Genomic DNA, 24,061 nt, shown 5'->3' with positions numbered 1-24,061 from the left:
TGACATCAAGGAAACCCTTACAGACACTAGAACACAGTATGACTCATAATCTAAGTGCAACTGCATATTGACATATTCATATGCATTTCTCAATGGCATTATCTCCTGATCTCGCTGCTGTCTGAACAAGTTTCCATTTGGAAGTACAAGGAGGAACAATGGTTCTAACTTCCTATTCAACTACAACCACTGATAGGAGGATTCAAAATCTTGAACAGACATCTTCCCTTTATAACCTGACCTGAAGTAGTATTTCAGACAACTTGGTTTCTATACTCATCTCCCAGTAAGATTCAATTCCACTGAGATTATTCCTATTCACAGTTGCCTTTTCGTGTTGTGGTCATGTTCTATGTAGAGTAGTTCTACATTGTTATAGAAAACTTGCTAAATATTATCATGTGGTGAAGCAAGATGGGAGATATTAAGATATGTTTGAAACTATTCTCACAGGATCTTCCACTGCTGCTAGTTACTACCACTTGCTTGGCTGATTAGATATTTGCATTAATGAGCTGGTTTACCTAATAAAGTAGCCACTGATTGTATAATTGACAGTTTATATGTAGCATTTTAAAATCAAGAGAACCTATTTGTATTCAAACTTTTCATGACCTCTTTGGGCTAATTTATTCCACCAATTCTTAAATTAATTTAAAATGTAATTATAATTTAGGAACCTCTGCAATGTGCAAACTGCACATTGAGCTACAAACACAATGAGCTACAAATGCTATCGCACCCAGGAACTGGGAATTGCAGTGGGGTACGACACTGAATCCTGAGAAATTTCAGCTGGATGCCATTTTGCAATTAAACAAGTGTCATATATTTGGGGTCAAGAATGCTTGTCCTGGTGGTTTTATTCTTGGGTGGGCTTGGTTCTGTTGGATAATGACCTTAACCCCATTGGGCCTGAGCTGTAGTTGTGATTGTTGGGAGTGGGGTGGGAAAGAAAGAAAGGGATCAGAGTCTTTGCTTTGGGTGAGGGACCAAGAGATTATGGAGCCTGTGCCTTGGTATGTCACGTGTAAGGTACAATTATAGAATAAGGGAGAAACCAGAGTCGAAACCCTGGGCCAGATAACTGGGTGAAGGAAGAATCAGTGAGGAGAGGGAGGGAGAGGGGGAGGAGGAGAGGGAGATCTTGAGTCTGTAGTTGGGAACAAGAGAGTGAAGGATTGGAAACATTGCTCTTGATTAGTGACAGAAGGAGTTATATTGAAGTGATCATATTTACTCCTTGCATCTTTTGTGCTAGGATATGCCCACTATCATGTTCAAACGTTCTATCCAGAAGTGACAGAAATGTGTCCACAAGCTGATCAGAGATGGAACATCCTAAAGTTCACATGGTATTATGTGTTTCTAGTGCCAGAGCTTCACTTAAATATAATGGCATTGGCCATGTGACATGAAATTAAAACTGTATAAATGTGCAGCAATTCGGCTCACTTTTTGCGGTTTTTGCGGTTTTAATGCTCCCCTACAGCTCTCCTGTCATTCTTTTCTAACTCTTACCAATATAACATTCTGTTCCATTCTCCTTCATACTTAGTTTTCACTTAAGAGCAGCAATGCTGTTCTTCTCTACCACTCCTTAGCAAGGAACTGAGACCCCACCCTGGTCCCATTTAGGTAAAGCTGTTACTAATGAATCCCCAATTTCATGTTTTGGCAAACATTATGCACTGATGTCTCCAATTTTTATGTTTGTTATAAGTGTAAATGTTTTCTCTTTTTCTACTTTATTGATACCTCTTGATTTAGTCTTGGTTGGAGATGTGTACGTAATTTCTAATAGGGTAACTTGCCTTTGATTGCACCTAAGCAAACCATTTTGTATCCTTTTTAGTGCTTCAATATGTTTTTGCAATTCAGTGAATAGATTGTACACAATAGTCAGAGATCTTGGCTCGGATAAATAATGATTGTACTTTTCAATTCTCTTTATCCAGAACTGGCCTTATTAGCCAGATCTGTTGTTTATGATTTGTTTCTCTGAGAACCTTTTGTTTCTCACAAGTTACAAGTAATAAGTGATTTTTTTTTTCTTAACTAAAGTTACCACATGTTGGTCTGTGTTGAAATGAATTTGTCATTTAGCCATTGTGCATGCTGATTAATGTCTTGTAATTTACTGAAATTCTCCTCTGGGTTGACTGACCTGCCCCTTCCCCTTTCCACAAGTTTATAAAATTTATTCTGATTACTGAATTCACATGAATTTAAAATCTGTACATTGGGGTTTCCAAAAAGAAACTTCGTCTTCTGCTTCTATGACTAATAACTCTTCGCCTATACTCTTGATGTTCTGTCCACTAGCTATCCATTCTACCACATGCCCCTAATTTTGAATACTCATAATATTCCTATTTTCTTATGTGGTACCTTAATATCAGAGCAGTTCTTGGAATCTAAACAAAAATCTGTACTTCTAACTGATCTTGCTCAAGCAGGATATGTGATAACAGCTCTGACAAGTAATTAATTTTTGATAATGTTGAATGTTACTAAGTTTTAAAATCAGTCAGCTCCATCCTGGGTGCTAGCCTCTGTAGTATCCAAGAGATCTTCGAGGAGTAATGCCTCAAAAGATGTCCATACTAAGGATCCCCACCACCCAGGACATGCCCTCTTCTCATTGTTACCATCAGGAAGGAGGTATAGAAGCCTGAAGGCACAGCTTCTTTCCCTCTGCATTCTGTTTTTGAATGGACATCAAAACCATGAACATTACCCCACTTCTTTTATTTCTGTTTTTGCACTACTTTAACTATTTGATATATATATGTTTTTAAACATATTAACATGTATTGCATTGTACTGCTGCCACAAAGAACAAATTTCACGACATCTGCCAGTGATATTAATTCTGATTCTATGTTCACCTTTCTGAGGAGATTCCATTATTTACTTGCTGTCAATGTAAATTAACGGTTCTGTGGTTCTCAGGGCATTCTCTATTTTAAATGTAAATCTTAACGTTGGCCCTCAAGTATTTAGATAGCGGAAAATTTACAATTAAGCTCATGAATAGGGCATTTCATAATGTTTTTTTCATTATCTAATGATTGCTTCATGTGATGTTTTGTATCCAGCATAGGTTTTAATTCCTGGTATAACATGACTAATCAACTTTAAGAGGAGCATTGGACAAACCTTGGGCATTATTAGAGGGTGTAGCTTATTATTGAGAGTCATAGTGATGTTAGAATTCTTAAGGCTAAACAAAACTTGGGAGGAAGAGAAATGTTGCTTTCTAATACTAGCTAAAGCTGGTTTCAGATAGGGCCAAAATTGCTCAGGTTTGAGTTGACCTTCAGATGTGTCTGAAATTTGGAAAGATCTCCTGAGGAACTGGGTTTGCTGGTGAGCATATCAGACGTTCATCTTGTTGGCAGCTTCTGAAAGTTGAGTATACAAGGGAAAACATTCACTTTACTCAAGAGTGTTATAGGGGATGTGTTTGTGTATGGTTTGGTTACACATTATTGCAGTTCAAGCATACATTAAAATTATTTCTGAAGTGACCTAGTGTTATGCGGTATCAATGTTTGCAATTCAGTGATTTCGCTGAAAACATTTGCAAGCAAGTATTTTTGTTTTGAAGGAAATAAAATTGGAAGCAATGAATCTGATGTGCTGCAAGAATCATAGTCGTAGAAAAGTACAGCACAGAAAAAGACTCTTTGGCCCATCTTGTCCATGCTGAAACCATTTAAACTACCTACTCCCATCAATCTGCACTGGGACCATAGCCCTCTATACCCCGCCATCTATGACTGAAGTTCTGCACATTAGTTCCGTGCATCGGAAGTGACTACAATTATTTCAAACAGTGTGAGTCAAAAGCCTTTCAAACTGGATCTGAGAAATTATGAAATATTTCTTGCCAGCTAATACTGTGGTCTGGTTTCCAATTAAAGAGGGTGAAAGGAGGTCAGTTCCCTTTCAACTGGAAGCGTATAACCACAGCATCAGCTGACCCTGATTTTTTTTTTTAATTTATTTCTCTGAAAGTACAGTATCTTTTGAATTAACAGCTCAAAAATGTACTTTCTATATTTTAACTGTTTATTGTCTGCCTTTGATTAACTATACTGTGTATCAAGTTAAATATTGAAGATAATCGTATCACACCTACAACTCCATTTATTTATAGTTTGTATTACAAGTTATGCTCTAATCAAGGGCATTGATATTGTCCCTGACTTTACATTTTTGTTTGAATATTCTACATACATTCAGGTTTTTGCTTCTCCCAGGGCAACTCGTTTTTGAGTACTAGTGCAAGGAAATCAATTTGTATAGGCAATCATGAGTTGTCATTTGGTTTTAATTGCAGAATATCCTTTGATCATCCTTTGGCTGGTATGTTAAATTTTAAAACCTTTCTTCTGGAACTCTTTACTTCTATTCTGTGAGGGGTTTTTTTTATTGTGTAGCTGCTTTATATTATTATGTATTGGAAAAATACACCAAAATACACTTTTTTTTTGTTTAACTTAGTTCCATTAAGCGTCATAACTCTGGAGTGAATTTATACATTTCATTTTCCACAATACAGTAGGCCCTCTTTACCCGTGGGTTCCGCATGTATGGATTCAACCAACTGCAGATTGGGAAAAGAACAGAAGTTCTCTCTCCAGCGCTCGTTGTTTGAGCATGTAATCTCAACCAACGAGTGCTATAATCTAGAGATGATTGAAAGTACAGGCAGTCTTTAAGTCGGATTTGTATCTAAGTTGGAACAGGTACATCCGATATTATTTAGGGTCAGTTTAACGTTTGTCTTAGTATATAGTACTAGTATAGTATATAGCATAGTATATATTTTACCTTTCTTTGAATATATAACACTTAAGAAACATATATATTTCAAAAATTAAACCACTGAGTTGCTTAGTAATAATTGCAGCTTTCATCAGGGCAGGGCCTTTCACATACTCCATTATTCTCACATTATCCTTTGAAATTGTTCCAATCGTTGACCAACTGTAGCCTAACGCTTTTCCCATTACCAATGGCGTTTCACCTCTTTCCAATTGCTGTATTATTTCCACTTTATTTTCAATCGTGATCATTTTCCATCAACAGAACAGAAACACTGCGGATTCAGCAGCGGCCACGGGCGGTGGGTCTGGAGCTCCCCTGAGTCCTAAAGACCACCCGCACTGAGACAGGTTAAATAAGAACCTTGAGCATCCGCATTTTTTGGTATCCGTGGGGGGTCCCGGAACCAATTCCCCACAGATAAGGCGGGCTGACTGTATTGTAAGTCAATCTGTACAGGTGGCCCCTTTTTTCGAACATTCGCTTTACGACAGCTAGCTGTTACGAAAGACCTACATTAGTACCTGTTTTCGCTAACCAAAGAGGATTTTCACTCTTATGAAAAAAAGACACCCGCTTTATACATGTGTTTACCCTGAGAAAGACTACCATGATCGTGAAGCCTTGTGCAGGCAGTTGTGTGCACATGAGTGTATGTGCCGATTTTTCTTTACTCTCTCCAAATTGATTTTGGCTGGCTGTCTTCCCGATTTTGATAAGTAAAACTACACTGTACAGACAATATTTGTACTTTATATAGGGTGTATATTTATCATATCATTCCTGCTTTTACTATACGTTTGTGTTATTTTAAGTTTTATGTGAAATTTGGTATGATTTGGTAGGTTATTTTTTGGGTCTGGGAACGCTGAAAAAATTTTCCCAAATAAATTAATGGTAATTGCTCCTTCACTTTATGACATATCGGCTTACAAAGAGTTTCATAGGAACGCTCGACCTTCGGATAGCGGGAAAACCTGTACTACTAAAACTCTCATGCTCTGCCCGTTTGTGACCTCCAATTAGCGCAAACAGTGCATTACAGCAGCACTTTTTTTGGTGCAATTGACGTAAAATGCGCTAACTTACAGAATGCAGGCAAAGTTCAGGGTTGTATATTTGTATACAATTGCTCGTTCACCAAAATCAACAGGCTTGCTTTCACCCGAGAGCCGATCCGCCATCATGGACATTGGGACGCGCCACCATGACGCATGCACATGGCCAGCCTGAGCAGCAACACCAATCGGAGCAAAAGGGCAGGGCAGCTCCATTTCAAGTGGTCATAGATCCCCATCAGCATGTGCAGGATTGGGACAGATCTAACTGCTACCCATCAATAAGAGATCGTTAAATCTTATTGTAATGACATACTTTGAGACACCCATAAAACCCTTTGCTGCAGTCAAAGGAGAGTGGTGACTATATCACGTCCATTTAGGAGAATGCCAACCACATCATTAAGAATAATCAGCATCCTTTGGTATTACTGCTTCATATCTTTTATCCAGCTTTAGGGTAAAAGAAATATGGTCAGCCGTGTGGAAAGAGAAGTGGGTCAAGAGATGACGCCAAACGTCATCGGGAAGCGGCAAGGAGAGAGAGAGAACAAGAATCGGATGAGGCCAAGGCCTCACGACTTCAGGATCAAAGAGGCAGGACAAAAAAGATGAGAAAAGAAGAGACAGAGGAGGAGAGGCGTACATGTCTCCAGAATGACAACAACTGACACAGGAGGAGGAGAGAGGAAGAGACAAAGGAGCTGAGAAATGCATGTCTCCACGATCAGAGACAAAGAACAAACAGCTGAAGAGATGAAGGGACGGTGCATGAAAGGATTGCACATCTCCAGAATAACAATGAAAAAAGCACAAGGGTGGCAGGTCAACCAGAAATGTTGCCATCAGAAGTGTCCTTCGTTAAACGAGGAGGAGCTATATTTGCCTTGCTACGCATCCATCTTCTTTAGTAAACTGATTTTTCTTCAATTTCCAAAGCAAAGCAATACCAATAGCATTCAGGAAAGTTTAATGTTCATTCTGGTCACCTCAAACTGCACTGCCTTTCTCTCAACGGGTGCCCCAATGGGTCACCCTGTTGTCTAGTATTTATTTAAAGTGTCATCAAAAATGCCTCAAAATGGAAAAGGTCCTGAACTAGTGCATCTGAATGAAATAGCTCTTCAAGAAGCAGTGTGTCTCCTCATTATATCTGCATACCTTGACTCTGTTTTATCCCCTTAGTTCATCCCTTCCCCACCTACATCCATGACACTTGACAATCTTGTGAACTTTTCAGTGATTTCAAGTTCCCCGACACCAATCATCTTATTTCACTATGTATGTCCAGTCCCTATAAACCTCCAACCCCCATCAGGAAGGCCTCAAAGCCCGCCATTTCATTCTGGATACCAGACCCAACCTGTTCCCTATCACCACGACTCTCCTCCATCTGGCAGAAGTAGTCCTCACTCTCAATAATTTCTCCTTCAGCTCTTCCCACTTCCTCCAAACAAAAGGTGCAGCCATGGGCACTTGGTTGGATCCCAGCTATGCCTGCCTTTTTGTCAGCCATGTGGAACAGTCTACACTCCAAGCGTACTCTGGTATCACACCCCAACTTTTCCTACATTACATTGGTGCTGCTTCCTGCAATTTTGTGGAGCTCGTCAACTTAATCAACATTGCCTTCATTTTCCACCCTGCCCACAAATTTACCTGGTCTTTTTCTGACACCTCCCTCCGCTTTCTTGATAACTCTTTCTCTGTCTCTGGAGACAGTTTATCTACGGATGTCTATTGTAAACCCACTGGTTTTCACAACTACCTGGACTATGCCTCTTCCCACCCTGTTACTTGTGAAAAATGTCATCCCCTTCTTTCAATTCCCCCATCTCCACCACATCTACAGTCAGGATCGGGTTTTCATTTCAGAACTAAGGAGGTGTTTTCCTCCTTCAAAAAAAGGGGCTTCCCTTCCTCCACCATCAACGCTGCCCTTATCCCCATCTGTTCCATTTTGCACACATCTGCCCTCAACCCATCCTCTTACCCCACCAAGAAGAGTGTTTCTCTTGTCCTCACCTACTATCATAGTTACACACTTAGCACATAATTCTCCATAACTTCTGACATCCCCAACAGAATTTCACCTCCAAACACATATTTCCCTTCTCCCCCCACTCCCATTTCTTCTTTCCACAGGATCGGCCCCTACACACCTCCATTGTACATTCGTCACTCTCCACTGATCTCGCTCTTAGCACTTATCCTTGCAAGCAGAACAAGCACTACATCTGTCCCTACACCTCCTCCCTTACTACCATTCAGGGGCCCAAACAGTCCTTCCAGGTGAGGCAACTCTTCACTTTTGTGTCTGTTGGGGTCACCTACTGTATCTGGTGCTCCCAGTGTAGCCTCCTATATATCAGTGAGACCCAATATAGATTGGGAGACTGCTTCATTGAGCATCTACAGTCCGTCCACCAGAAAAAGTGAGATCTCCCAGTGGCCATCCATTTTAATTCTACTTCCATTTCCCATTCTGACATGACAGTCCATGGCTTTCTCTACTGCTGCAATGAGGCCACACAGGTTGGAGGTGAAACACCTTGTATTTCATATGGGTGGCCTCCAACTTGATGGCATGAACTTTGATTTCTCTAGCTTCCAGTAATTGCCCCCTCCCCTCTCCTTCACCGTTCCCCATTCCCACTTCCCTCTCTTATCTCCTTACCTGCCCATCACCTCCTCGTGATGCTCCTCCCCCTTCCTTCCATGGTCTGTCCTCTCCTATCAGATTCCCCCTTCTTCAGCCCTTTATTACTTTCACCAATCGACTTCCCAGCTTTTTACTTCACCCCCCACCCCCCCTTTCCCAGTTTCATCTATCACCTCCTACCTTGTATTCCTTCTGCCCCTCCCCCACCTTACTTAACTTCTCATCTTCTTTTTCTCCAGTCCTGATGAAAGGTCTTGGCCCAAAACTTCAACTGTTAACTCTTTTCCATTGCTGCCGTCTGGCCTACTGACTTCCTCCAGTATCTTGTGTGTGTATCTTCATTGACATAGTTGCTGTTAAATTTTAAACTAGTTCTATATGTTTTGTCATGGAAGGTATCCATGAACCTACCTTCAGGCAGGAAAATTATTTTTCCTCTGTTTTTAATTACTATTGCCTATCTTTTTAAGCCATATGTGCCCTAAGTATATATTCAAATGTAATTTGTAAAAGTTTTAATTTATGTACACAGTCCTCAAAGCAAAACTCATTATTTTAATCATTTGCTTTCTGAGATTTTCAAGTAATAAGAATATGATTACAGCTGTGAAATCTGCTTTGTATATTATATATCAGTAAGTTTGTGTTTGAGAAAGCTTCTCACAGAAAATTCTGACAATAACTTCACTGAATCTCACAGCTGTATTCTTTGACACTATACATCAGTGTAAGTTGAATTGGCTATCATTTAATGTAGTTCTACTTGCACTCCTTTGTTTTAGCAGCCATACAGACTTTAACACAGAATTAAAAATAGCACAAAGCAGCTGTATTTCCTTTTTTTTAAAGTGAGTAATGCCAGATCTGGGACTTGAAGATGTGTATCTTCCTCTCCACCCTTTCTGCAGTTTAACCTCATTTCCCTGAAGATAAATGTTAATCAGTTAATCTTTCAAGTTTCAAATGAACAAGACTTTTTTTTTAAATTGGCAACAAAATCTTTTTTGCGCCTTAAACCAGTGTGATAATTTTTAAAATAAAATATGAAAAAAATTAAGCCAGCCAGAAAATCCCAGTACCGCTAATCTATTTAATCTTATTTTATTCTTGGTCTTTATTTCAAGAAATACTGACTTCAACTACACAGGCAAGTCTTTTGTAGAATAAAAAGATATTAAATTAATATTCTAGTCCTTTAAGTAACAAATGTTTTGTTTCAAATATATGAGATAAATAGGATTATGTGGTGAATTTTTAGTTCTCAGCCAGTCGTCATTTGTTTTTTGACTCAAGGTAACTACATATACAATGTAGCAGCATTTTATTAAGAAAGCTTGTAATGAAGAAATAGCATTCAGTCATGTCCTTATAAGGCCAAGATATTGAAATTATGAGCTTACAAATGTGTTTGATAAATTAAAATGCTAATCAACTTGTTTATTAATTAAACTGAGGTTATTAAATGGGCCCATTCCAATCTGCAGAACATGTATGATTGCCAGGTTCAACTTTACTGCACAATGGCTTCTACTTTGCTGCAGAATAGATCTTGTAAGTCTTGAATCTGTACGACAGTAGATGTGTAACATGACTGCAGTTCAGAGGTAGTAAAGGGTAGAAGCTGACTTGAAAGCATTTTGTCTGGTGATTCAATGGGCACATTGTATTTCTTGTGTGTTTAAAATGGTTTGAGAGTGGGGAACTTCCATTTTGTATTCACCATATCAGAGTTTTAGTAAATAAGAAAGACCTCAGAATTTATGTAATTTATGTGTGTGCTGAACTCTTCCATAACAAAAATAACTGGAAATTTTGCAGTAGAATCTAAATAGGTTTTTACAAAACTGGGTAGTCTCTGTCTGTAACAATACCATTTGTTGGAAAATTGATTACCTTTATTACCTATAAAATTACTAACAGAATAGCACAAGCTCCTCTAGCAAGATCAGTAATAAGTGATATTCCACTCTCCTTTCCTTGTGCCCAACCCATTTCTTCCATGTGAATAAGTATGTATATGTAATCCCCAACTATAACTAGAAGCTTTAAATTTTACTACTTACTGCAAAGCTCCAAATAGACGGCAATGAATAGCAGAATTGGGTAGAGAGGAATAAACTGTGTCTTGGCCGTTTTTGAGCAAATTGAATGGAGAGTTGAGCATTTTAAGTTTGATTACACTTTAGCATATTAACTTAAAATTTCTACCACTGACCACAATGCTTTACAATATTGAACTCCTTATTTTTCTTTGACAATAGAAGATAATGTTCTCAATTATAAACTAAGGGAGTCCTTTATAATTGGAACTTCTATTTTTGAAATGAGGTATTAACTCATATCTTGTATATTTGAACAGTGCCCAACAATCATCTTTTGTTATATAAGCAGAAAGAAGTTAAGGGTCATGCACAAAATATTTTTAAAGCATGTATAACTTAATATTTACATTTTTCATCATATATAGAATATATATGAAGAAACAAATGCTGGAGTGTATTAACAAGCTTTGTTTCTGTTAAGGTTGCTACCAGTCAAACAATGAGGCAATAATAGTTTCACTTAAAAAAAATACATGAATTATGACTGGTATTTTTATGAATTTACCAGCATTCCTTGCTTGAAGCCATTTTAAAGCCTGTAACAACCAACATCTCATCTTTCATTTTAAGATACTAACACCTTTCCAAATTAAGCATTTCTTTGCAAAGCATGTTTATGGTCAAATTTATGATTATAAATTGAGAAAACTGATATTCTGTGATGACTGTAAATCTTTAAAAACTTGTGAATAATTTGCTTTCATTATTTTGCTTTATTCTCCAATCCTATATGCAAGTCATGTTGTTCAGGAATCATCAGTTAAGAAAATGTTTGCTTTTGTATATAAATTATAAAGGTCAGTTATAAAACTTTGCATTCAAACCACTCAATTTTCATTTGCATCTGTTTATGTAAAGTAATACAGTTTCTCACTGGATGTTTATTTCTGCTTCTGTGCTTGGAATGCCCCAGTATTCCACAATGCCTCCACCCCTGCACCATCCCTTATCTCAGAGCTTTCAGTATTTGTTCTCCAGTTAATAAAGCATGTAATTCAATAAACAATAATAAACTATTATTCAAACTTAAGAGAAGTGTTTGTAGCTCTAGCAGGACCGACATATTCTATGTCGCTAATGTACAGAACCTTGTCATTGGTGGTGTTAGAGTGATTTTTGGGTAGGACATATACATTTAGCAATTGACTTTGGCTGCCAGTCTTCACATCTGAAAATGTATTGTGGATTTAATCTCGAGTGCAGCTCTGAACAATGGGTTCCTAAAAGCTGTGATCCCAGTCCAGACAAAGCTGATTAAAATTCATTTGGATGTCTGTGGTGTGCATGTGAATCAGAAGGTTATATGTAGTTTCAAAGAAAGCGTTGTCAACATATTGTAAATATGGAGTTGTCCTTTAATGTTTAGCACACAAAATACTGAGCCCCACGTTGGGCCAGCAAAACTTTTGGACTGTTAGTGTCTCTATATGATGCCTCCTGTACCTTGTTTTATAGAATAAAGAAGCTGCTTTGTTTCTACTAGTCATTTTGTCCAGTGACTTCATTCACGCAACAACAGGTGTGACAGAGTTGAACATAATCTTTAATGAGAAGTTGGTGGGCTGTGGACATTTGACAAAGAGAAACAGAGAAAACTTGTGTCTGTAAGGTATCAACTTTTTTAAAAAATCAGCTTGACATGGTCAAGTGGTTCAGTTGTTGTTAAGACCAAACATCAGAATGGGGAAGAAATGTGATCTAAGTGACTTTGAATGTGGATCTCAGAAACTGCTGATTTTCATGCACAACAGCTTCCAGCAGGGGTTCCCATCATGGAGTCTACAGACACATTACTTTATGTTATTGATCCATTTCTTTAAAAAAAAATTGGGAACCCCTATTCTAGACTTTACAGGAAATGGTTCAAAAACCAAAAAGAAGTCCCAGTAAGTGGCAAATACAAGAATTTAGTCTGTGGCTGAAAATGAGAGGGGTTAGAGATGAATGTCCAGACTGATTCAAGCTGATATCCAAATAGCCACGTGCTACAACTGTGATGTGCAGAATGCAGAGCAAGTCAAGCCTCGATGTGGATGGGCTACAGCTGCAGGGACTACACCGGTTTCCACTCCTGTACCTAATAAAGAGGCCACTGAGTATAAGTTGAAGGGTTATGATTTTATTAAAAATCTGCATGTGAAAATCTTGTGAGAATGGAGCCAGGAAGGATAATGAGATTTGGGTGCAAAGGAGTGAGTTCAATTTCAAGCTCTTTCTAGATGTGCAGTTTAAACGTACTCCTCCTTGGGAATCATCATTTTTGGTAAGTTCTTTTCAAGTGAAGTGTTGCCAGTTGTATTTTTTGCCTTTCCTTTTTCATTGCTGTAATCAATTTCAACTACAACTTGGAAGCTCTGGGAGAAATAGGTGTCAACTACGGGCAATTGATGGCCACATTAGAAGGTCTGGAGCTGGCCAGACTAAAGTATTGCTGTCCTAGGGTGGTATATATTGTACAATAAAAATCATTTTAATTCTACATTTCAATTCTACTTTCACTACATGCTGGAGTAAAAAAACATGTCAATTCTGGCTTTATTTACCCATCAGTGAAATCAAATGCTGAGATTATTAACATACAATACTTAAGAATGAGTGTATGTACTTAGTGGTTGAATTATTTGGTAACGCATCTCTAAATTGTTCGTGGTGTAAAAGAAGATAACTTGATGCTATGTACCATCAAAGTTTAATACAATTATCAGGCTTCACAATTATCTTTTAGTTAATAAAATTGGGAGTACTTTGATCAATAAGGAAGCCATTAACTTGAAAGGTCATTTTATTAGGACAGAGATTTGGCAGTTACTAAATTATCATATATAGATCTTAATGGGAGTGAGAAAATCTTATGGAATTAGGGTTGAGTGTTCTGGCTATTGTAATGAAATCATGCAACTAGGAGGTAACTTTATTAATCAAATTGACTTCTATTACTGGTCTGAGTCTTTCTGTGGTGGCCTATTGTAATTCTAATTTCTCCACAATATGCTACCTCGATGCTTAAGAGCATTTTGTTACTCTGAGTGTTTTCTGTGGAGGACAGTGACAGTATAAATCAACTGCATCGAACTTCTATTGTATTTTCTAGGTTTAAATTGCCTATAAAGTCATTCAAAGTTTTTCTTTTAAAATCATGGTATTATATAGGATTTTCTAAGACAGTTCTTGTTGAAAACAGCTGAAATTCTTAGCAGATTTGCTGCAGCATTGTTTAAGTAATAAGTTAAATTTGGTGACCCTTTTAAAAATGAGAACAAGATATTTCCCACATTATTTAAAAAAAAATCTTCCTTGAATATTTCCTCAATGGTGTAGATAAAATGCAGAATATTCTTCATTACTTCCCAAAGTGCCAACACCACATTTGTACATAGCACAAAGTACATTATTTTTTTCAATGTAGGTATTGGCTATTTCTGTGTAGTTTCCATGTAATATGATTGAAGAAACTGATAGAGTAAACGGAGTATGAAAGTGTTGTATTTTGTATTTTTGTACAGCAAAATTTGATTATTTCATCTGACATGTAATTACGTATTTTAAGTTATGAAAATTGTTCAGTTTACTTATTCACATTTCTACCACATTGTCCAAACTTCTGTAAACTGAGCTCTGCCTTCTCCAGATTTAAATTATGTTCTCAATTTCATATTAAGCAAGACCTAGCCTATGTAGCCTATGACTTGCATATATCACTCAATAAAGGGAATATTGACTTATCTTTTATCCCTCTTTTCAATTTGCCAAGTATGGAACTTCTGTAAAACTCATTGGATTTTTGGGAGTTTGTAACATTTCATGTGCCCCATAGCCAGGAATTATTTTTTCCAAGTGCCAGGTTTGGGTGCAAGACAAAGACCAATCTTTAAAATCCACATCATAATACCACCCCCCCCCCCCCAGTATGCCTTTCAATTAATGGCTCATATTTCCTATTCCAGTTGTTCATTGAGTAAATACACTGAACTGAATGGCACTGGAAGAGGCTTTTCAGTCTGTTATATCAGTAAGGTTCTTTGAAGGTCCACTATATCCATATATTTTCTTTAAAAGATTTATTCCTTTCTCCTCTTAAAATTTATGAATTCCGCTTGTATTCTAAAATTATATACTCTCTGACTTTTAAAGATTTGCACACTGCACATTTTATATTTATTCCATAAATTGCTTTTTTTCTTTACATCATTTGCTAACATCTCTGTCAGAATTCCTTAAGTTTTCTCTGCTCTAATTAAATAAAATTAGTTTAACTAGACTTTCTATTTACCTCTGGCAAACATCATTTTCTTGAATGGTTTCTGTATCTGCTCTGTGCCTTTATAATCCATTCTGAAGTTAAACCTCCAAAACTACTTTCAGTATTCCACTGCAACTAAATTACTGAGTGCTGTCAATTTGTTATTACCTTTTGCAATGTTCAAGCCAACAATACTAACTGAAGCAAGACTAGCCCAGTCATCTTGAACTGCTCTGCCGTCAGTAAGATTATTCATGAGCCACTGGGCCTCAACACCACTTTCTCACTCTCCTTAGATTGTACCATAGTTCAAATCTCTATCAAATCTCCACTTCAAATATAGTCATCTTCACATCTCTCTGGAGTGGAGGTTGCCAAGGGGTCATGACCCTTAGAGAAAACGCTCCTCTTCATGTTCATCTTAAATGAGCAAACCCTTGTTCAGAACTGTGTATTGTCTGTTTAATATTCCACTAATATTTGAGTAATATTGTAAATATATTGTTTGTTTAAGCATTCTTTGTTTACATAATCCATTGCCAGTTATCTGTAAATGGCATACGTCAATCATGACACCACGTGATACATGAGTGCCTTACTTAAAATAAAAACTTAACGTACGACTTTTCTCCCAGCCTCTCTTCTTTTTTCTTTTAATTTTTATCTTTTGGAGTTACAAAACATAACAGTAGAGACAAAGAAGTTTTAAAATGAACTCAAGGCAACTACCTACCTGTTGAAGTAGGTAATGTTTGCATTTTTTTAAAGGAAGGCAGAAAACAGAAACATTCACAGCAAGTACCAGATGATAATAATCATTTTAAAAAAAGAACAGAAATGGCTAGGTACATCAGAAAGATTGACATGTTTGATTACACAAAAGATAACTGGAATATGTATATTGAATGGATTGAACAGTATTTTAAAGTAAATGGAATAGAGAATGAGAAACTAGTGCCAGTTTTGCTGAATGCATCGTGTGGAAAAGTATGCAGTTTGCTTAGGAGTTTGATTAATCCAACCAAGCCACCTGACAGCTGAAATAAACTTTGTTGATATCGTCAAAGTAACACAGGCACATTTAGAATCAAAACCATTGTTGACTGCCAAATGATTTGGGTTTTATATGTGGAATCAAAAGGAAGAGGGGTTCAATTCAGCAAACGTGGCTGAATTGAGGATGCTGTCTGAGCATTGTCAGCTTAATAATGCACTGAGAGATCATTTAGTTTGAGGAATCTGGCAAGAAAGCATTCAAAAACAACTCCTAACTGAAGCATATCTTATTTGAAAGAGCAGTTGAAATAGCTGTGTCAATAGAAACGTTGACAGAGATGTAATTAAGTTGCAGTCAGGAAAGAAAGTGAGCAGAAACAAATTTGGAGTATCTAGACGGAGGCCAGTCTGGGCAAATAGATTGTGTTACCATTGTGCTAGGGATTCACATACACCAGAACAATACAGGTTCAAAGGTGAAGCTTGCAGAAAATGAAATAAACAGGACACATAAAGAGCATGTCAGACAGACAAAAACAAATGGGCAGCCCAGAGAATAGAAATAGATAAAAAGTCAAGATGCAGTTTCAGAAAGAACCCTAATCTACATGCTGTTGATGACAAATCTGATTATGATAGTGACACAGTGAGTAGCCTTGGGTCTTACAATGTAAAACTATCAACAAAGAACAATATGGCTTACACCAGAAATGAACAGCAAATTAACTAAAATGAAATTTGACACTGGCTTGGCTGTTTCAGCTATTCCACAAAATGAGTTTGAACGGCATTTCAATAATACTAAACTGAAGCCTGCAGATATCCAACTAAGAACTTGTACTGGGGAAAACATAACACCTGTGGGAATGACATTTGTTACATGTATGCCACATCCCCAGCAATAAAGCCAAATGAACACAAATCATGAAAGGTACTAGATAACACCATAGCAGTGTTCAGGATGGCATTGGAATACTCAAACATATCAAGGGTAAGTAGTGTTAAATGAAAATGCTGCACCCAAGTTTTGCAAAGCCTTTCCAGTTCCTTGTACCACCTGGGAGCTTGGAGGCTGAAAGAAATCTTTCCAAGCTTGAGTGGAGCCTCTGGACAATGCCAGTGGTCCTAGTAGCCGAGAAGAATGGGTCCATCAAGATTTGTAATGATTTTAAGGTCACCATCAATCCAGTACTGAAAGTAGATCAACACTGTCCACCCAGAGTAGTTTATATTTGCAAACATTTCTGGAGGGCAACACTTCAGCAAAGTGGACATAGCTGAGACCTATCTACAAATGGACGTGGAAGGAGAGTCAAAAGTTTTCCTCATCTTAAACACTCATAAAGGGTTTTATCACTATAATGGGTGTATTTTTGGAGTAGCATCAGCACCTGCACTCGTGTCAGAAAGCTATCGACTAGGTGCTGCAAGACTGTCCAGGAACTCAGTGTTACCTGGAGATTGTTACTGGTAAGAATGTCGAGGAGCATTTCCAAAATCTCAAGACAGTGTCAAAATAATTTGAAGATTATAGGCTGAAAGCACAATGCAATGTGTGAATTCTATAAATGAAGTGTCGCTTACTGTGATCATGTAATCGAGATGACAAGGGTGTTACATAAGTGTGCTGAGAGAAAATTCAAGGAGTGGTAGATGCCCAAGGCTAAAGGACATGTCACAGCTATGGTCCTTTTTAGCACACAAAAATACAACTGCAGATGCTGTGAATCAAAGAATACGTACACAATGCTGGAAGAACTCAGCAGGTCAGGCAGTATCCGTGAGAAAAGAGTAGCCAACGTTTCGGGCCAAGACCCTTCATCAATTCCTGATTCCTGAAATTCCTGCTGAGTTCTTCCAGCATTGTGTACGTATTCTATGGTCCTTTTTAGGATTGTCAATTATTATAACAGTCCTGCCAAACCTGGTTACCATGCTCCACCCCTTGAACTCATTATTACAGATCAGGAAGAAATGACAATGGACAAAACAGTGTAAGGTTGCTTTCAAAAAGGTAAAGGAAATGTTGATGTCAGACACTGTAGTCACACATTAGGATCCACGTCATCCGATGAAGCTTGCTATGCATTTTTTGGGATGTCAGCGCCTCCAGACACCAGACTGTCAGAACCACTTCTTGTAGTCCCAGAGTCAACTCCTATAGCTACCAGAGAGGAGGCCCCAGAACCTGAGGCTACCTCCACACTAGAGCAGATAATTTTGAAAACGCCGGTTATGCGTAAAAACGATAGGCATCCACACTATGCGTTTTTGAAAATATCTCTATCCACCTTGAAACGGAGATTTTGGCTAATCTCCTCCTACTGGGCATGCGCAGGCCACATCTACCGAAAACAAGCGACATATTTGGTGTCAATTCTAGCCGTAAAAGTGCGCGTTTGTGTAGTTACAGACTAGAAAAACTTAAAACAACGGACAGCTGTTGGCTCTCACGCAAGAGAACTTAAAAGTAAAAAAAACAAATACTGGAGCGTACGGAGGCAACCAACAGGATGTTCATGGACAGATTGACTTGGCTGACGACGAACGTTGAAAAACTGACTAACTCTTGTTGCACTAATAAAGCACTTTGTTAAATGTATAAACATGTCTGCATCAGTGTTATCTTGTATTTCCATACAGTGTTACATTAGGCTGTTACACAACTATTGTCAGAGAAGTACTTGCATAAATAGGTAAACCACCTTCATATGAGCAAGGACAGAAAACAGGGCAAAGTGAGTATACTTATTTATTCAGTAAGTTATGGGTCAAAATATTTGGTGAGGACATTTCTAACTTTTTTGGCTTCAGTCCCGTTGCCATCTGTTCTGAAATTGTTAGGTTGCATTCAAGAAAACAATGAAATGGCGTGCTGCCATCTGACAGCATTTTCAGACGTCTCCAGTTACCCCTTCCACACTGATCTGCCCAAGCAGTTTTCAGAAATACCCACCCTGGGAAGTGTTTCTGAAAAGCTCTGGTTTCGGGGGACAAAAACACCGTTTTAGTGTGGACGGAGGGTAAAAACGAAGAGAAAAAGCTTCGGTTACGGATTTATTTGGTGTAGTGTGGATGTAGCCTGAGATTGTTTCACAGCCCCAACTCTCACCTGCCAAGCAGAGTGATTCCCCTGGTCAGGAAAGTTATCCCAAGATTCCCCACAGCAATTAAATTTTTAGGCCTGAATGGGACAGCTTAAACTTTAATATGCTGCAAATGTCTCTTTGGTCATTGTATTATATAGTATACTATGTGTATAGTAGTTAAGATGCAGTTTATATTGAGTTGGAGTTTATAGTTAAGCAGGAAAAAGTGTTGTGTATTTCATATTTTAGTAATATTTGAGTAGTTTTGTAAATATGTTGATGAAGCATTCTGTTGTTTACATAATGCATTGCCAGTTATATGTAAAAGTGCCTAAGTGGCAAACATCATGCCACCACATTAGACGTGCACGTCTCACTTGAAGTAAAAAAACTTAATGTACACATGTTACCTCCCAGCTTTCTTGATTTTCTTTTAATTAGATTTTATGTTTTGGAGTTACAAAACATAACATTATGACAATCATATTTCACGTACCCTCACTGGAGGTTCTTCCTGTCATTCCCCCTCAGAATATTGTCTGTTACAACTTAAGACCATAAGATATAGGAGCAGAAGTATACCTTTCGGCCCATTGAGTCTGTTCCGCCATTTAATCATGGGCTGATACAAATCCTCCAGTCATCTCCATTCCCCTGCTTTCTCTCCATACCCTTTGATGCCCTGGTTAATCCAGAACCTATCTCGCTGCCTTAAATGCACCCAATAACTTGGCCTCGAAAGCCATTTGTGGCAATAAATTCCACAGATTTACCACCCTCTGACTAAAGTAATTTCTCCACAACATATGTATAAGAATACAGTGTCTTGCCCTACCCCTTGGTATTCATTTATTTGTCTATATTTATCTTGAAATATTCAACAACTCCATCTTCACAGCTTTTTGAGGTGGGCCAGTACCACAGCTAGTTGAGCTGTTTTCCCACAGCTCCAGAGGGCTAGCTTCAATCCTTTTCTCCAATGCTGTCTTTATGGAGTTTGCATGGACTCCCTGTGACTGTTTGGGTTTTGTACAGTTTCTTCTTGCATCCCAACATCATGCAAGAGACTGGGCTAAATGGCTTGTAGGTAAATGGTTAAGATATGAAAGGGGTGGGTGGTAGCAAATGAGACTGTACAGAGCAATCAATAGGTCCAGTTAGGATGGGTGCTTTGCTTGATGTTTAGTGCAGAATTTTGAATTGTGTATTTTCTTTCCATTTAGAAAATAGTCTGCCCTTTCAGTTCTCCTACTAAAGTGCATCACCATAAACATCCTGACACTGTACTCCAATCGGCCACTTCTTTGCCCATTCTCCTAACCTGCCTAACCTTCTAGAACCTCCCTACTTCCTCAAAACTACCTGCCCCTCCACCTATCTTCATATTGTCCGGAAGCTTTGCAATAAAGTCATCAATTCTGTCATCCAAGTCATTGACATGTAATATAAAAAGAACCAGTCCCAACATATACCCCTGTGGAACTCCAATAGTCACCAGCGCACAACCAGTAAAGGGCCCCTTTATTCCCACTCCTGCCGATCAGCCACTGCTTTATCCATGCTACTATCTTCCCTGTAATACCATGGGCTCCTGTTAAACAGGTACATGTGAGGCACCTTGTCAAAGGCCTTTGAAAATCCATATAAACAATATCCACTGACTCTTTGTTTCTCCTGTTGGTTATTTCCTCAAAGGATTCCAGCAGATTTGTCAGGAAAGATTTTCCCTTGAGGGCTTATTTTATCAAGTGCCTCCAAGTACCCTGAAACTAAATCCTCAAGATCAGTTGCTCCTGATCTCCCGTGTAACGCAGGCATACTACCCTTACTTAAGCAATAAATATCTTCTCTTCGTTCCTCCCACTTTTTTCTGCAAGTTAGATTTGTTATGGTTTTGAGGAACAGCAGGCCATTCAGCTATTTAAATTTGCAGTGCTTTTATTTATCTATTGAGATTAAGCGTGGAGTAGGCCCTTCCGGCCTTTGAGTCATGCTGTCCAGCAATCCCTCAACTTGATCTTCATTTAACCATGGGACAACTTACAATAACCAATTAACCTACCAACTGGTGTCTTTTTGGACTGTGGGATCAAGGTTATGGCTAAATCTTCACTTCAGCATCATTTATCACCAGCTTCCACATAACCCTTGGTTTCCATAAATGTTCATAAGTCTATGTATCTCTACTTTGAATGAGTATAACAACTGAGCTTCTATGTCCATTCGGTAAGGGGAGGGCCTCCACTGGTCAGGATCAACCATGGATGTCGCTTCCTAGAGGCCTACATCCATATGCAAGCCAGCCAAGGCAGTACAATACGGAGAGCAAGATGCTGCCGATGTAGCAAGCTTCCCCTCTCCTCCCAGCTGATGAGTTCAAAGGAATGGCATAAACCAAAACAGTTTGGTACCAGTGGCATCACAGGAGTTGTCAGTCAGTGTTGAACTCAATGGAGGACTGCCTTAGGGACTCCAGCTCAGGGTTTACTTCCGAAGCCTACCCCATGAGTAGGCAAGGCAGCAGGGATTTGAGATCAGAGTTTTCCTTCTCCTAGATGAGTTGCCAACCACAGCTGATGAGCCCCATCTGCCGGAAGCAACTGGGCTTAAGGTGCCAGTTTCCCACTTGTACCCCTTCTGTGTCAATAGAAATGGTTCTTTCAGGCTTAGTTGCTAAGCCACTTGTGGAGCTGAATTTGGTTTCAGAGGCCAGTGGGAGCGATCCACACTACCCCTCTGGCTATGACAAACTTGAGGAATCCTGGTGTGGGGAATTCTAAAGATTCAACCATTCCTGAATGAATTTTTTCTCCCTTCGCTCAGTTAGGAGTTCACTAAACTCTTTAGTCAGGGAAACATCCTCCCTGGATCTTGTCTGCCAATCATTTAAGAATTTAGTAAGCTTCCATGAGATTCATCTAAGCTGTTTAAAAAAAACACATTTCTAGTTTACTGTATCTCCCTTGCATGACAAATCCACCAACCATGGAACCATTCCAGAGGATCTTCATTGCATTCCCTTCAAGTACGGTACATCCCATCTTAGATAAGGAGTCTGAAACTGTGCACAATATCTCAGGTGTGGTCGCAAAAATTCTATACTTTTGCAATAGAATGACAGATGAAACCTGAACATTATCTGTGTTTCAACTGGATATATTATCTCTTTATCTCTGTTGGCAGATGCTGCATTTCTTGTTGAGTAGTTTCAGAATTTAGTTCTTAATTTAAGATTTCATCTCCATGAAACAGTATGTCCTAGAGCTTAATAATTAAAATATATTTCCCCCCTTTTTTCCAGATGGAAATATGAATGTTTTTCACACTATCTGAGGGATTAATTACCTGTTACCATGACAACCAACCATCATACTCATCTGCCTGATGTCCTTCCAGACTGCACTGGCTTAGTTCCTTTGGTGAAAACGGTGGATGACTCTGCTGCTGCAGTGAATGGGCAGCCACAGTTCGTGATGCAGGTTTCTGCGAAAGACAGGCAGCTGCTGTCAACAACTGTGGTCAAAACGCTAAATACGCACGGGTACAAAGATGTTTTCAATTATTTTCAGCATTGCTAAAAGGAAGTAAAAATGCATTTTGACATAGAATAGTTTATTCCAGTGTGTATTCCTTATCTGTGTTATCGGATTAGACAGACTATGCCATTGACTTGTGGTGTAATTAATATAGTGCCTTGAAAAAGAATCCAGCCCTCACAACTATTTTCATATTTTACTGACCCACGTTCTAAATTTAAATAAATTATCTAAGTAGAACTTTTTGAGCAAATCTGCAAAACATCGTGCAATATGGCAAATCAAAAGAAACATTCCAAAGCCTGTCAATATTAACTGAAAAATTATAAACCAAAATTGTGAGTCTGCAGAAGTATTCATCCCCTTTGTAATTACTTTGTGAACTTTCTTCAGGTGTAACATACAGTATTATCTTACCGACACATCCAATTTATTGATGCAGAAAATTAGAGGATCACCTGTTTTCAATGAATTTGTGTAAGGTCCAACAATACGGTAGATTTTCAGCAGACCAAAGCAAAATGAAGACAAAAGAGCACTCGACAAGTCAGGGAAATTATAGCAGAGAAGCACAAGTCTGGGGAAGAGTATATGACCATCTCAAAAGCACTGAACATACCTCAGAGCTGGATGCTCATCATGAAACCACAACCACACTGGTCAAGCTGCCACTCTAAACTTAGTTGCCAGAGAAGAATGGCACTTGTTAGACAACTGTGATGCCATCAGTCACTCTCAGTGAGCTGCAGAAGTCAGCGGCTGCAACTGGAGATGAAGTTCATGGCTCCACAATCTCTAAGGCTTTGCACAAAAAAAGGGTTCAGACTCGGTCCCATTTTCCTGCCTTTTCCCCATAACCTTTGATGTCCTAAATAACCAAGATTTTATCAACCTCCACTTTAAACGTACTCATTGACTTGGCCCACACAGCCATCTGTAGCTATGAGATTCACCATCAGCTGGCTAAGGAAATTCCTCATCATTTCTGTTCTAACTCTACTGCCATCTATTCTGACACTGTGCCCTTTGATCCTGGATCCACCCACTATAGCAAACTACCTCTCCACACCCGCTCTATCTGAGCCTTTCAATATTCAATAGGTTTCAATGAAGTTCCCCCCACCCCCACCATCCTAAATTCCAGTGAGTACAGGCCCAGGGCTATCAAACACTCCTCATTTCCCTTTCATTCCCAGAATCATTTTTGTGAACCTCCTCTGGACCCTTTCCAATGCCAGCACATCTTTTCATGGGTAAAAGGCCCAAAGTGGCTCTCAGTACGCCAAGTGCCGTCTGAGGGATGCTTTATAAAGCCTCAGCATTGCATCCTTGCATTTATACTCTAGTCCTCTTGAAATAAATGCTAACATTGCATTTGCCTTCCTTACCACTGACGCAACCTGCAAGTTAACCTTTAGGGGGAATCTTGCACAAGGACTCCCAAGTCACTTTGCACTTCGGATTTTTGAATTTTCTCCCTGTTTAGAAATAGTCTACACCTTAATTCCTTCTACCAATGTGCATGACCATTCATTTCCCTAC

The 24,061-nt window shown here is 38.7% G+C and overlaps 1 protein-coding gene across 1 annotated transcript in view; it reads left to right on the top strand.

The window, feature by feature from the left end:
- LOC132394042 (E3 ubiquitin-protein ligase MARCHF3-like) overlaps window positions 1-24,061 on the top strand; it is a 90,150-nt gene that overhangs the window by 45,808 nt on the left and 20,281 nt on the right. Inside the window, exon 2 of the mRNA XM_059969693.1 lies at window positions 22,285-22,524. Within this exon, the coding sequence (XP_059825676.1) occupies window positions 22,337-22,524 (188 nt within the window). The 5' untranslated portion in view covers window positions 22,285-22,336. The remainder of the gene's footprint in view (window positions 1-22,284; window positions 22,525-24,061) is intronic.

The sequence above is a fragment of the Hypanus sabinus genome, chromosome 5 (genome assembly GCF_030144855.1).
Source record: "Hypanus sabinus isolate sHypSab1 chromosome 5, sHypSab1.hap1, whole genome shotgun sequence".
In the NCBI taxonomy this organism is placed as follows: Eukaryota; Metazoa; Chordata; class Chondrichthyes; order Myliobatiformes; family Dasyatidae; genus Hypanus; species Hypanus sabinus.
This window is presented reverse-complemented; position numbering and strand designations above follow the sequence as displayed.